Source organism: Perissodus microlepis, chromosome 13 (genome assembly GCF_051167445.1).
Source record: "Perissodus microlepis isolate ML-2025 ecotype Zambia chromosome 13, ASM5116744v1, whole genome shotgun sequence".
Taxonomy (NCBI): Eukaryota; Metazoa; Chordata; class Actinopteri; order Cichliformes; family Cichlidae; genus Perissodus; species Perissodus microlepis.
In genome coordinates this window covers 25,586,220-25,599,810 of record NC_140473.1, presented here as the reverse complement: position 1 = coordinate 25,599,810, position 13,591 = coordinate 25,586,220, and the positions used below count along the sequence as shown (strand labels likewise).

General features: G+C 40.1%; 1 protein-coding gene across 4 annotated transcripts in view; it reads left to right on the top strand.

Moving 5' to 3' along the window:
- ehbp1 (EH domain binding protein 1) overlaps positions 1-13,591 on the top strand; it is a 159,940-nt gene that overhangs the window by 103,553 nt on the left and 42,796 nt on the right. For 2 of the 4 annotated variants that reach the window (XM_084948666.1, XM_084948667.1), the window contains 3 exons: positions 5,255-5,399; positions 7,623-7,874; positions 9,726-9,883. In XM_084948666.1, coding sequence (XP_084804792.1) covers positions 5,255-5,399; positions 7,623-7,874; positions 9,726-9,883 — 555 coding nt within the window. The remainder of the gene's footprint in view (positions 1-5,254; positions 5,400-7,622; positions 7,875-9,725; positions 9,884-13,591) is intronic. The other 2 variants (XM_084948668.1, XM_084948669.1) reach the window with 2 other exon arrangements.

Genomic DNA, 13,591 nt, shown 5'->3' with positions numbered 1-13,591 from the left:
GAGTGTGTGAGTCTGGACAAGATAGAGACCTAAAGCACCTCTTGACTGTGAATTAGCCTGTCATGACAAATGTCTGGAGCTGCATGACTGGCTGCCAGACTGGCTGGCTATCTGGGAGGTTGGCAAACCCTTTTAGATAGTGATTGTGTGCGCGTCCCTTAGTGTTGGTGTGGGTGTGTGTGCGTGGCATGACTGTGTGCCCACGCCAGGTCTCTGTACATGACCAGTGGTGCATGCCCTCCCTCTCTCCCTCCCTCCCTCTTTCTACTTGCCCAGAAAAGAGCAACCAAGGCGACAACCTGCTCCCCTTGCTCAGACAGAGCTTCCAGAGCAGAGAGAGGTCCTCACTCGACGCCAAGCCCACAGAGGAACCCTCTGTCTCAGACTCGCACTCATCCGTTCAGCCTCTCTTCCACTGGATGTTCCCAGCAGTCAGTGGAAGACAGTGGAGGATTGTTCTTGCTGTCGCCATTTAAAAAAGAAAAGTCTCTATTCCTCCTGGGTTTCCATTCTTGAAGCTTTGCTGCCCACCGACCACCAGCTGACAAGCTTTCTCCTCTTTTTTCGTTCTTGCTTTTTCATCCCAGCTTTGATCACATAATGATCTTTCTGCTGGGTTTTGCTTGTTTTTTTTTTTTATTAAGTTGCATTCCCGTGGCTTTTTGGATCCACCTTTGTTGCTGTCTTGTCCAACCAAGTTAAAGCACTGTGTGTGTGTTTGTATCTATTGCCACTTTCCAACTTGGAAGTACTGAGTGTAATCACCACTTAATTTTAACATTATGTCCACTAGGTAGCATTTAATCTCCACATGCTCAGCTACTCTTCCCTAAACTTCTGGCATATTGTGTTGCTACAGAACAATGAGTTGTAATTGGAATTGCAGCAGTGGTAACACTTGAGTGGCCAAAATAAATCTCAACAGGTTTTGAGAAAGAATTAGAAATTTGACAGTAACCAGAAATGACCTCTCCTCACCCAAGTCTACATTATTTAGACCTTTAGACCATCAAAAGAGCCTTTTTTGACCAAGTGGGGCAACAAAACATGTTTAAGTCTTATTATCACAGCCACTGTTTATTTCTCTTTAGCATTCTGAAGTTTTTGTGCAGACTCTTAAAGAAAGTCGTCTTATACTCTTCATTGTTAATTTCTTAACGTTACCAACGCAGAATGCACATGTTCAGACATCAACGTCTGTAAAAGTTAATGCCACAAAAAAAGATTTTATATGACGAACTTTGTCTTTTTTGTTTTTCACACAGTTTCACATTTTAAAAAAAGCCCTTCCTCTCCTATCCTTTGCCCCCTCACCGACCCACCACACACACTCTCTCGGTTCCTTAGCTGAGGGAGCCAGGCAGTGGTTAGATGCATTTTATAGTAGCATAGTGTTAATCCTTGCCTCTGGATAGGCAAAGTCAATTTCCCATTTCCTGTCCCCAAAATGGCTAACAACAATAATGCAATGGGATGTTTTTATGGAGTGTGGGGGGGGGCTGTGTGGGCTATATGTCTATATAAAATGGTACAACACACACAGGCACTCTTGAACTGGTAGTTGTCCATATCTGTAAAGGCCAGATTGTGTATCGGAACCAGTCCATAGCCAGAAGGCCGTTAGTGACATTACTGTTTATTTTGCATTTATAAAAAGTGGGAGAAGCATGCTTCTTTAACATAATAAAAAGTAAGGATGGAAAGTATAAAGAAGAAAAAGCAGTTTCTCTCTGTGTGATACTGTTATGAGAATGTGACAAAACAGAAAACACCTATTTGGGATCATACCGTGCTACATCCCAACGTTTGACACAAACAATATAGAGGATGGACATAGTAGTATCACCCACATTTAACGAACTCCTGTTGTGAAGTCTCAATCTTGGTTGTCGCTATTATTGTTCTTTTGAATCCACAGTCCACAGAAAGAGTTGAGTCTCTCATTAACATGCTCATCAGTAAAGACGTCAGAGTTTCTTTAAGGCTCAGTCCAGCCATTCTACAGATGACCTTGGTTTCAGCTATACTCTTTCAGTCATTACCCAGATATCATAGGTGAAGGTTGAAATGTAGATGGATTGGGCTGTTGGCTCAGCTTTCTCTTCTTCACAACATTTGGGTACAGTTCCCTGATAACTGCTGATGCTGCACCAATCCATTGGTCCACCTGTCATTCCACTTTCTTATCAATCCTGAATAAGACCCAGAGATACTCAAACTTGCTTAGGCTCCCCTTTATCCTCCAACCAAGAGGGCCCATTTTGAAATCTGAAAGACTTCTGTGTCCCACAAACAACTTAATAACTGTTATGATCATGGCACAGGCCAGATATAAAGCATTTTCTTCTTTGTGTTTTACTGTTTCTCCCTCCTTTGTTTTCACGTAACAACCTACGTGTGTGCTATTAGACAAATAATAAACAGCTCTTTGTTGGTTATAAGTCCATAAGCCAAACTAAATTGAGCCTGGATTCAGGTACTTATTTTATAATTTAGTTATGAGGGAAACATTTGCAGTTGCAGATGTCATGTCTGATGTCTATATCCAGAGCTAATTTACAACATCAACCCCTTAAAACTGGTTTTTCCTGCTCACAGTTAGATGACTTTTGTGGGTGGCTCCACCTGAGGGTAAAGGTAATGATTTTGGATTTGACCGAAACTACTTTTTCTTATATATATATATTTTAAAAAACTTTTCTTATCCTTAAGTACATTAACCCCTTGCTAACAAAAAATGGTTAAAATCATTTTATTAAGTAATTTCATAAATCATTTTATTAAAAAAAAAAAAAAAAAAAAAGAGAAAAAAAAAGGTAGGGATTTTCCTATGAAATGCTTTTCCTTTTTTCCTCTACTTAGGAAAAACTGATACATGTAACTACTAAATGTGTTTTATAATGGGTAATATAGTCTAGACATCTAATTTTTAAATAGTTCATAAACAGTTTTCAGGATATATTTGATCCTTTTCCTGTTTGTTTAGTTTCTTGTTCCTTTTTTTAAGTGCTAACAAAGTATATTTATGAATTCCTTGCTTTGTTAGATACTGAGACCTGGGAGAGAAGTATTTTTCTTTAAGTAGTGTCATCATTTATTTTTCTGCTTTCTCTGTATCTCTCTCTCTGTCTTCTTTTCTTCTGCCACTGCCTCTTTTTTCTTTTCTTTTTTTTTAATCACTCTCTCTCTAAGGTGTGTTCCCATCTCCCTGTGGGCATCCCCCTGGGCTCTCTCTCATACACATACACAGAGTGCATTAGGGTTGCTGTCATTTACAATACAACCCCATTGTCCCCGCCAAACAATGGCTACAAACAAACAATTGACATGGAAATGGAGAGATGTAGCTCATTAGCGGGCGCTGCTTGTTTTGTTAATGGATAAATGGGCGGCTTCAATAGGCCAGCCCTAAAACCCCTGCCTCAATATGGAGAAGGCTGATTAACAGGAAACCACAGGGAGGGAGAGCAGTGACAGAAAAATGCAGCTTCATTCTCCCCTGGGTCGTATGTGGCTGTGTTTGGGCGAGGGGGTGGGCAAATTTAGGAGTTTGTGTGTGTTTGTGCTTAAAGATTGAGTCGTGTAAAAGATGAGTTTATGTTAACTTCTGCTGCAGTGGCTTGTCATGCAGGCATTTTCATGTTTATTAAATACCAAATTGACTCATCTATCTTTTTCAGTCAGTACATTCTCTTATAACTTTGCCCATCTGTTTTCAGTGCCGTTCAGTTGCATTCACTCTTGTGTTTTTCTGTTATTTTGATCTACTTTTGGTCCCCTATTTTTCCGGAAATCACCTGCTGACATTCCTGTCATTTTAAATTACCTGTCCAGGATGTTTGTTTACTACTGCCTGGTTACTGTATGTAGTGATGGCCTGCCCAGTGAGGGTGCTGCTTGGAGGGGTCATCATCTGTTAAGTGCTTGCCAATTGACATCATCAAGGTTTTCGTGTGTGTGTGTGTGTGTGTGTGCGTGTGTGCGTGTGTGTGTGTGTTATCAGTGGGATCAGATTGGATCGACCTGAAAATGGCATTTCTGCCATTGCTGTGATGGTGACAGCTCAATACTGTATCTGTCTAGAGCCAAGATGGTGCGTGTGCCTATCTCTGTGCTCCTAGCTCCATAACGCAGTGAAAGGTGTACATGCTTTTCATAACAAAACTTTTTTATTATTTTTAAGACTTGTTTTGTTTACGTTTTAGGGCTTGGTGAAGTACCAGGTGTGTACAGATCATAGTTTCATGCATGATGATTTTTCAGATGCGCTCAAGTACCATCATGAGTGCTATATTCAGCAAGGAGTAAGAACAACAAGTAGGAAATTTACAAGTAGGAAAACATCACTGAACACAGTGATTTCTTAAGCATAGGCAGTTTATTACACTAATAATTGTGCATTTATAAGGTTGCACCATCATTGCTGGGTAATACTAGCTAGTTAGGGTCATTAAGGCTGATCAGTCGCACATAAGTATAGACCAGTCGGTGACCTTCTGGCAGCCTCTGGTTGCTAGGGAAAAATATATATTCTCAGTTTCATTGTCGCAGGGTGAAAATGGCTGCAAAGATGGTGCTGCACCTAAAACATCCTTGCGATTGATTTGGTTGTTAGCGGACTGCAGAATATATACTTTTCTCTAGCAACCATTGGTTACCGGGGGTCACTGACTGGTCTCTATTCACGCCTGCGTGAATGGGGACTTCCCGCCACCATTTGCAACCAGTTGGGGCATACTTATTTTTCCCTCCAACTGGTGTTTGCCAGTTGATTGCTGACTTGTCTCTAGGCCAAAGAGCGATACAATAATATCAGAGTCATTTTTATTAGCCACATTTGTGTACACATAAAAGGAATTGGGCTACAGTTATTTCTTTACTCTCAGTGTATGTAACAGAGTAGACGACAGACAATACTGACATCACCATATCAACATACAGTAACAACATGTATAGCATGTTCAGGTACAGAGTGCAAAGATTTTGGAGTAAGTTACCAATTAAATAAAGGATGGATAAGTAGTTACTATATATACAGTGTGCATATGGCATGCTTTAATTCAGCGGGCTTATAAAGCCCTAAAACAATGATAGACCATTAAGCAAAGCAGTCATATTTATCTAAATAACAGTTATAACATCAATACCTTCTTAAAATAATGCAATGATGTGGAAAAACATGCGTGATTTTTTTTTTCTTTTTAAATATGTATCTGTCCAAAAGTCCCTGAGAGTTTTTTACTCATGTGTGCAGGAGCGGGATGCTGAGCGGCGAAGACAGCTGAGAGAACGAGCCAGGCAGCTGATAGCCGAGGCTCGATCCGGAGTCAAGATGTCCGACATGAGCCTGCTGGATCCATCAAGCAGTGGTAAAGGTGGCAAGGCGGGCACTGCTGGAGGTCAGCTCACACAGCAGCAACAAACATGAAGTCTTGATAGAGACATCATTTCCATTCGCACTTTATTTATCCACATTAGCACACTTTCAGAGTTTTGTTAAAAGCATTTGTAATTAACTAACATTCACTAATGCTCATGGGCTGTAATACAAAAGAAATGTCACAGTAGCATGCTTTCGACATGCACTCACTTTCTTCATCCACACATGCTAAGACACACACATTTCCATTATGCTCTCTAAAGGGGTTCTACTTAATCCTCAGAGAAAAACAAAATGTCATTTGACAACAGCCGCGGGTCTAAAAAGCACCACCCTTATATTCAAACAAGCAGTTTGCCCTGCAAGTCCTCCCTCGTCTCGTTCACCCAGTACTTGTTAATCAACACAACGCATTGTGTGGCCAAATTATGCTCAAAACACCAGACACTTCTAATAACAGCTTGCAGAGGTAACAAATGCTGCCTGTGTGCATTTCCCACTGCTTTCCATTTCCTTGAAATTGGGGTTATTATCGTAATGACCATTATCAGGCCTCCAGAGTCATTTGTTTATGATTCCTCAACATTACACCCCTCTTTCTGGTTATTCTCTTCAGGTGGATCAGAAAAGGGAAAGAGGAGACAGCTGAGGACAAAGAGTGAGAAGTGGAAAAGGCAGTTAAACTAACTTGTGTAGTTGTGAAGAGGACAAAGAAAGACAAAGTGTTTGACTGATTAAAAGCAAAAGAAAAGTAGAGAATATTGGGCTTTTCTGATGAATTAAAAGGTTTATCAAAATAGTTACCAGTCAGTGGTTTATCGGCTAAGCATTGATGTTCTTGAGATGATTAGACAACAAAAGATAGGTCAGAGGAAATATCTAAAAGACTGAAAATGGCGATGCACTTCTTTTATGCTCAGAAAAGAAGAAATCAAAAACAAATAATCCCTTAACGAGGAGTAAACATTCAGTGACATGTCGGGCAGAAGAAGAGGAGACGGACAGTGAGGCAGAGGGCGGGTAGCACTTGATTTATTTGCTCTTTCAGCTTTTCTGAATTGGACTAATTGTTGATCTCATTAAAAATGGAGTTGGAGGAAAGAACGGAACAAGGGAACAGGAGGAGGAGGCGGTGGCGGTGAGGAGAAGAGAGAAATGCTGTGGGCTGTGATACACAAGGCCTGCCGAGCAGAACGGCTAATCCTAGCCCCTCTCTCTCTTCCTTCTCTCTCCCTCTCCTCCTTCAGCGCCATTGACAGTCCTTTAAGTGCAGCTCGGGCTGCCCGCAAAGAAACTTTCCAAACTCCATCACCATGGCCTCCCATTAATTAGGCCTCAGCCAGCCACGCAGGAAGGGCGCTTGCTAGCACGCTCCACATCGCAGCTAGCAAATTAGAAAAAGGAAAAAAAACACGCACACACAAAAAATGCTGTTGACTCCCTCCTCTTCTTTCTTTGTTCTTGGTCTCTCCCCCACCAAGTAGTAAATAACGGAGGAGGGAGCTTGCAACACTGTGTACTGATTATATTGTTTTAATCCATGGTGGGTTATCCATGCAGTTCCATTTGAGTTTCTTCTAACGTGCTTTTCTTGTTTTGTTCCTAATGTGGAGACACTGTTGTTTCTATTGAGCCCCTGTGCAAATATAATGGAATATACACTCATGTTTTTGTGGTTTTTGTTCCCCCTTCGTCTTTTATCTGGAAAAAGAAAGGCAGATCCTTGAATTGGTGGAAATTAAACTGGGGTCTCATTTTCACTTTGTGTGTCAGATATTTTTGCGAGCAGGCACTAAACCCACACAGATCGATGTACTCAGAGACCTTTCTTGTCTCTCTTTTGGAGTTTGCTGCATTTTCATGCCAATAAATAAACGTATTAACTAGTGTATCTGTGTAGAATGTGCACAGAGCCCTAAAACTTTCCATGAGTTTTCCGCAAACAAAAGCCATCATAATATATTTACTGTTGTTTTCCACAGTGCGATGGAGATGGTTAACAACAGGATCCTAACACTTATTCTTATCACAGACTAATATTATCACAAACTAACCAAATGTCTCTCTCTGTACTCCTCCCTTATTCTGTATTGTGTTCTCTTAACACCTTTCTATTTTCTAAACTTCATCGTTGTCCTTTTTTTCTTTACATCATCACCATCTCCTTTTTCTTCCTTCCTGCTCATTTTGCTCCTTACTTCATTTTTTGCCTCCTTTCTGCTGTCCAACTCCATACCTACAGATGTTTTGGACGGAGTCAGAAGTCATCATGAGGATGTTGGTGTTACTGGTGTAAGGGGTGAGGATGAGGGAAATGTGAGGGCTGAGGAGGAGCAGTTCCACTTCGGTGGTGATGATCGTGCTGTTGATACCGCTGCCACATCTGCATCTGCACTGCCTACTAACCTGCTGCCACTGGAGGCTCTTCCAACTACTTCCAGCACCCAGGGCCCCCTGGAGCTTACTAACCCCAGCTCTGAGCTAACCTTTTTGGGTAAAATAACTGGCTGACGCTGTGCAGTTTTGCATGACTCGCTCTTCTTTTATTTTTCTAACTAATTCATGACCTGCCTGGACATTCTTTAACATCCCTTTTAGTACCTAAATCCTCTTTGCCAATTGTTCACTCAAGTTACATTGAATTACACTGTCTTCAATTAATTACCATTTTAACCTAATATCTAACAGATAATGCATTTCCAAAGATACTTCATTTTTGATTTACCAGATAGTGAGAAGTTGTTATCCATCTTTTTGTAAATTTATCCATTAGATTTTGTGCCTGTAGCTCTCCAACATGATTTTAGGTCCCAAACATAGCTGAGAAGAATTTACTGCCCAAACCTAACCCAGAAGACTTTAGTGCATAAAGCTAACCACTGGTTTATGCACTAGTTGTAACCTTTATAACCAGTGCGCTGGTTGAGCTATGCAGGTATTTAATTATTACCAGGCTTCTCATTCACTTGTTTTTTCGTTTAGTCACTTACCTGAGCCCAAGCTTTTCATCTTTTCAGTTCATTTCCACAAACTACTCTTCACGCACTCTAACTTAGTAGTTTGAAGCTGCCATACTGTTGGTGTAAAACTGTTGGGGTGTTTTTATGTTTTCTTTTATAATTAAAAAAAAAAGTAATTAAAAACTCTGAAAACTGCTCCCTAGACATAAACAAAACAAAAAATATCTTCAGTAAAGCATTTGCTCAAATCTTCAGAGGTAAACTAATTACTTTGTTTGTATTTCATTTACTTTATTTGCCTCTTTAATTTCCTGTCGATGTGAGATAGGTGAGAGTACAGTGAGGGGACCAGAAGAAACAGACATTAATAAAAAACAGACAAATGCTTCCTCAAGCTTTGAAGTTCAGTATCTCTGCACTATTTTTGTTTCACAGTTGTGTGTAGGGTTTTTTTGGGGTTTTTTTGCTGGTAGTAATTTTTATGTAGTCTTGAAAGCAATTGATTGTGGTGATTGTAACACTAAGTGGCTGATACCACTGTTTATTGTGTTAATATTTCCACTGAAAATGGGAAGTCAAGGTTATTCAGCCTACCTGCTCCATTGTGTATATATGGTGTATTTGTACGCTTGTATTCAAAAGCATGTGCCTGTGCTTGGCATCTGTATACATGCATCCTCACACTTGTGTGTGTGTGTGTGTGTGTTTGTGAGTGTGCATGTCACGGGGGGAGGTGACACATGAAACGGTCGCCCTCCTGTTCTTTCATCTTCTTCAGTGCAGTGCTCTGGCCTGGCAGGGGAGCTGTGGTTACCAGTCCCTGGAAAATAAAGCTGTTTGCAGCTACTGGCAAGCAGAGACAGAGAGGGAGGGAAGGAAAAGGTTAAAAAAACAAATTAAGAATGGGTGGAGGTAAAAGTAGGAAAGAAGTCAGATTGACAGACAGAATGAGAACGAAAAGAGATTATTAGATTGAGAAATATTCTCAGAAAATAAGTGCAAATGCATTTTAACATGTTAAGCACATGTTAAACTGGTTCTTCAGTGATCATTCACAGCTCCATATTTTTTATTTTTGAAGATCAAAATCACCTTCATTTATCTGTGAGCATTAGACTACATGTACACTCGGAACCTGGGCGATAATGCAAACAGGATGTAAGACTTCCGACTCTTTCCACGTGTGTGTGTATACTGTATATGTTGTATTCTCACATATGTTTGTTGTGTATATATTCCTTATCTGTGGGTTTGCCTTAGTGTGTGGATGTTAGCGCTGACTAAGTCGCTTCTCTTTTTTGGTTTTTGTGTAAGTGTGACATTGATATAAATTGTAGAAATAACCCTCTTATTGCTTATCAGTTTGTCCCTTTCTTTCTCTTCAGGTACAAACAGTAAGCATGTGGATCTGAAGCTGAAGAAGCTGGTGGAGGTCAGCCCAAGAGGAGTCACTTCTCCTTCATCCCCGTCTTCCACCTCCTCCTCATCGTCACCCACTGCCTCCTCCTCTACCTCCCCGCTCAGCCCTGCAGAAGGACTGGAGGTACGCTGACCTCAGAGCACCTACTCTCTAGTTTCTTACCTCTCTTTCCTTTCATCTCTCGTTCTGTTGGTGTGTGTGTGTGTGTGTGTGTGTGTGTGTGTGTGTGTGTGTGTGTGTGTGTGTGTGTGTGTGTGTGTGTGTGTGTGTGTGTGTGTGTGTGTGTGTCTTCCACCTTTCTCAGCACACCATCAAAGACTTAGTCCAATCAATTAGGTCCGATTGACCCCGCTTGTCAGCCGGCTGAGTCTTTGTAGACATCAGTCACCTAGACCACTTCATGTAAGACCATAGTTTATCCCCCTCTGTCCATTCGAGTCTGTCTCCACGAATCATGCACACACAGACAGACATCACAATGCTCTACATAACATGTAGCAGTCCCCTCTATTAAGCGTGACCTTTTCAGATAGTCATATATGTATGTGTGTGTGTGTGTGTGTGTATGTGTGCGCGTATAGGTTGGGAACAGGGGGTTGTTATGGCTGCTTGCGTCTATAGCTTCTGATGTGAATATTGAGTCAACAACGCAGTCGGCCGGTTTGAACATCTGTTTAATTGATTTTGAATGTCAAGTAGAATAAGGTGAGTATGTGTGTGGCTGTCAGTACAAGCAAAACCCTCTGTGCTTATGGCGACACAGGGTGTCTTTGATCATCGATTCACATAAACACCCTCTTGTGTTCAAAGGCTAAAAGGCTTAGTCCTTTATGGCCAAAGGAGTGCGTATGTGTGCGTGTTACCGCTTGACCCTCAGAGAGGTAAAATTATCATTTGGTACAATCCTTACTCTTCTCATAGCACTTTACCCAAAAGTGTATTTACATACTCTATTCACATCTGATTTGAGCTCCATCACTATCAGTGCAGTGGGTCTGCTGTGGCGATCATTCTGGGGTATCAAATATGAAACCAGTTAGTCAGAACCAGCTTTCAGAAGGGTTTGGTTAGCATTGTTGTTATTGGTGTGTTGATGCAGTACCAGCATTGCTACACACAAATTAAAATGTAATGAAAGTTAAAAACGTTTTTAGATCTAGATAAGTTATTTGTTAAAAGGATGTGAAATACTTTTGCTGATTAGTTATAAAAATGTTACACGTGAAGCATTTGTGCCTTTTAAATCTGTGAACTTGGTGAATCCGGTAACACTGAGACATTATGTTAAACCTAAAGTTTTTGGGCATCTGTTTTGAATTTTTTCAAAATTCACATCTACTCATTTACAAAAAAGCTGTGGGTTCGGTTATTTCTTTCTCACTTCACATGAGCTGAGTTTAAAATCTGTGGTTTAACTGCTGATTAACTTTTTCATTACAGTTTTACACAGGAGATTTACACACACCGTATTTAGGAGTTTTATGTTGTCACTGATGCAGAAAGAGGTATTTTAGAGACTGTATCTTGAAATGGTGTTCTGTACAGTACATCAACAGATGCTCAGGGTTTCTGCCTGAAAATCGGCTTTGATGGGTGGCGACTTGTATTGTTACACTCAGTGTATTGCTAACAATCTGCTAAGATGGTAAGTTTGAGACAAAATTTGTCCAAAATGCATCTCATGTCCCAGGTTACAGCTGTTAGAGAAAGAGACTGGATAATACAGAAAAAAAATGATCTCTACAGTGGACATAAGTGGGCAGATATCAGCTGAACAGGTAAAACAGTGTTAACTTACAGCATTTGCTTGGTTCTTCATTTATTTCTTACAAGGCGAAAGGCATGAGTAAGATGATAAGTTGCATTAGATTCTTGAATGTTGCAGCTTTTATATGAAATAAAATAACAAAAGTCAGAGCAGCCCCGGTTTCTGGGCACTGGAAACCATTAGTGCTTGATTAGGTTACTGAATAGTACGAACAACTTAAAGATTGTTTATTTCAGGTGCAATTTCCAAAATTTCTAAACCATTTCTAAGCCTAACAGAGCCACACTGGCACTAATCTTTGTCGTCTTTGAGAAATTTTTAGGAATATATAATTTATGCAATTCTGCCATCTGTTGTAAAGGTGGTACACAAGAATTTAGTAATACTGTTGCTCTATTTTTGTGCAGCTTTTATTATCTCCAGTTTTAACTTAAGTTTGGTGCAGTTTTACGGTTATAAAATATAAAAACTACAACAACTACTAAAGTAATAGTTTTACAGTAAATGTGTGCAAATGTGAATAATTATGTCTGTTCTCCCTCATCAGCTGACTGGGTTCATTTTTTCTGTCCTTTAAAATATGGATAAATTGTCCCAAGAGGATCGGGTCTCCCAAAAGTCCTTCAGGCCTTTGGAACGACCTGCAGGAACGTCACACACACACTCGTCCTCTCATTAGCGATTGTGTGTATGCGCAGCCTCGGCAGCGCACGATAAGGGCATGCAACGCTCAGCAGACTGCAACATTAGTCACGTAGCCCCATGCACACACATTCACAGACTCACATGCACCAAAAGCCCTGAATCACCACTGCCACAGCTTGCCACAGCTCAACACAGAGATGATAGCGGTGATAAGAGATGCAGAGGGGAGCGGCAGAAAGTAAAAATTACACCCCAATATCTGCTCGTCCCAAAGCGTAAAAAGACAGAGGGGTAGCCAAGTGGGTATGCATTGTGGGTGGGTGTGTTTGTGGGGGTGTGTGTGGCTGAGAGAGAAATGTAAGACTATTCTTTTTCTCTCTTTTTCTGTCTTTTGGTTGAAATGCAGCTGCTGAACTTTAAGAGAGGAGCTGCTGTTTAACCTGTAGTTGTAGTCTAGTGAACAAGTCACAATTCACAACAGTTTAACAGTATGTAATAATTGGAGAGGCAGGCCCAGTGCCCTAATCAGTCTCCCCAGGGATTAGATTATTCTTTTGCTAAATAAACCATTCCCTCCACATATTGTTAGAGCTTGCAGATTTTACCACTCAGTGTGGTAAAATCTTAAAAAAAACATCCTCATGAAAATATGACAAGGACAGGAGCATTAATCCAACAAATCCGTTGACATCCAATTATCAGTGATTGTTTCATTTTTCTTTAAACAAACATATGAAATATTCATAAAATCACTAACTGGATGGACCTTTGTCTTTTATATGACCAATAGCACTAAGTTTTCAGCTGCTTTGCATCACGCGTTTGTATTTCTTGTTTGCTTAAACTATATTTTCTAACACAATAAGTCTGTAGATCTGCACGCTTGACATGATTGTCTGCATAAATGGATCTTGTCATCTTTATTTATGCTAATAATAACATTTTCATACATATATACAGAATACATAGAGAAAGCCAAAATGGATAGTAACTTAAAGTTAAAAAAAAATGCACAAAGCGAAATGCATATTATGAAATAAATAAATGATTAGTAATAATCATCATCAGAGGAAGAGGAAATCACTTTAAAGTAAGCCTATAAGAATGTGTGTTAAATTATTTAAATCAGGGCTGTCAAACAGAAGGTCTAGGGGTCCCTGACATGATTTTTGGACTTTTAACTATATTTTAAGTTTTACACTAATAAATGTCTCTCCCATGGCCATTCATACTGCACAAAAGTAATTAAGTAATATATAAACGGTTAAATGACAGAAAGTTCCTGTTTTTTCACTGTCTACCATAGAATTTTCTTTTTGGGGGGCATTACATTAGGTCCACAAAAACCTTCTGTTTTATCACAACTACAAGGTGTTATGGATAATGAGCTACCAGCTAACTTTTCTATAATTTTGCAC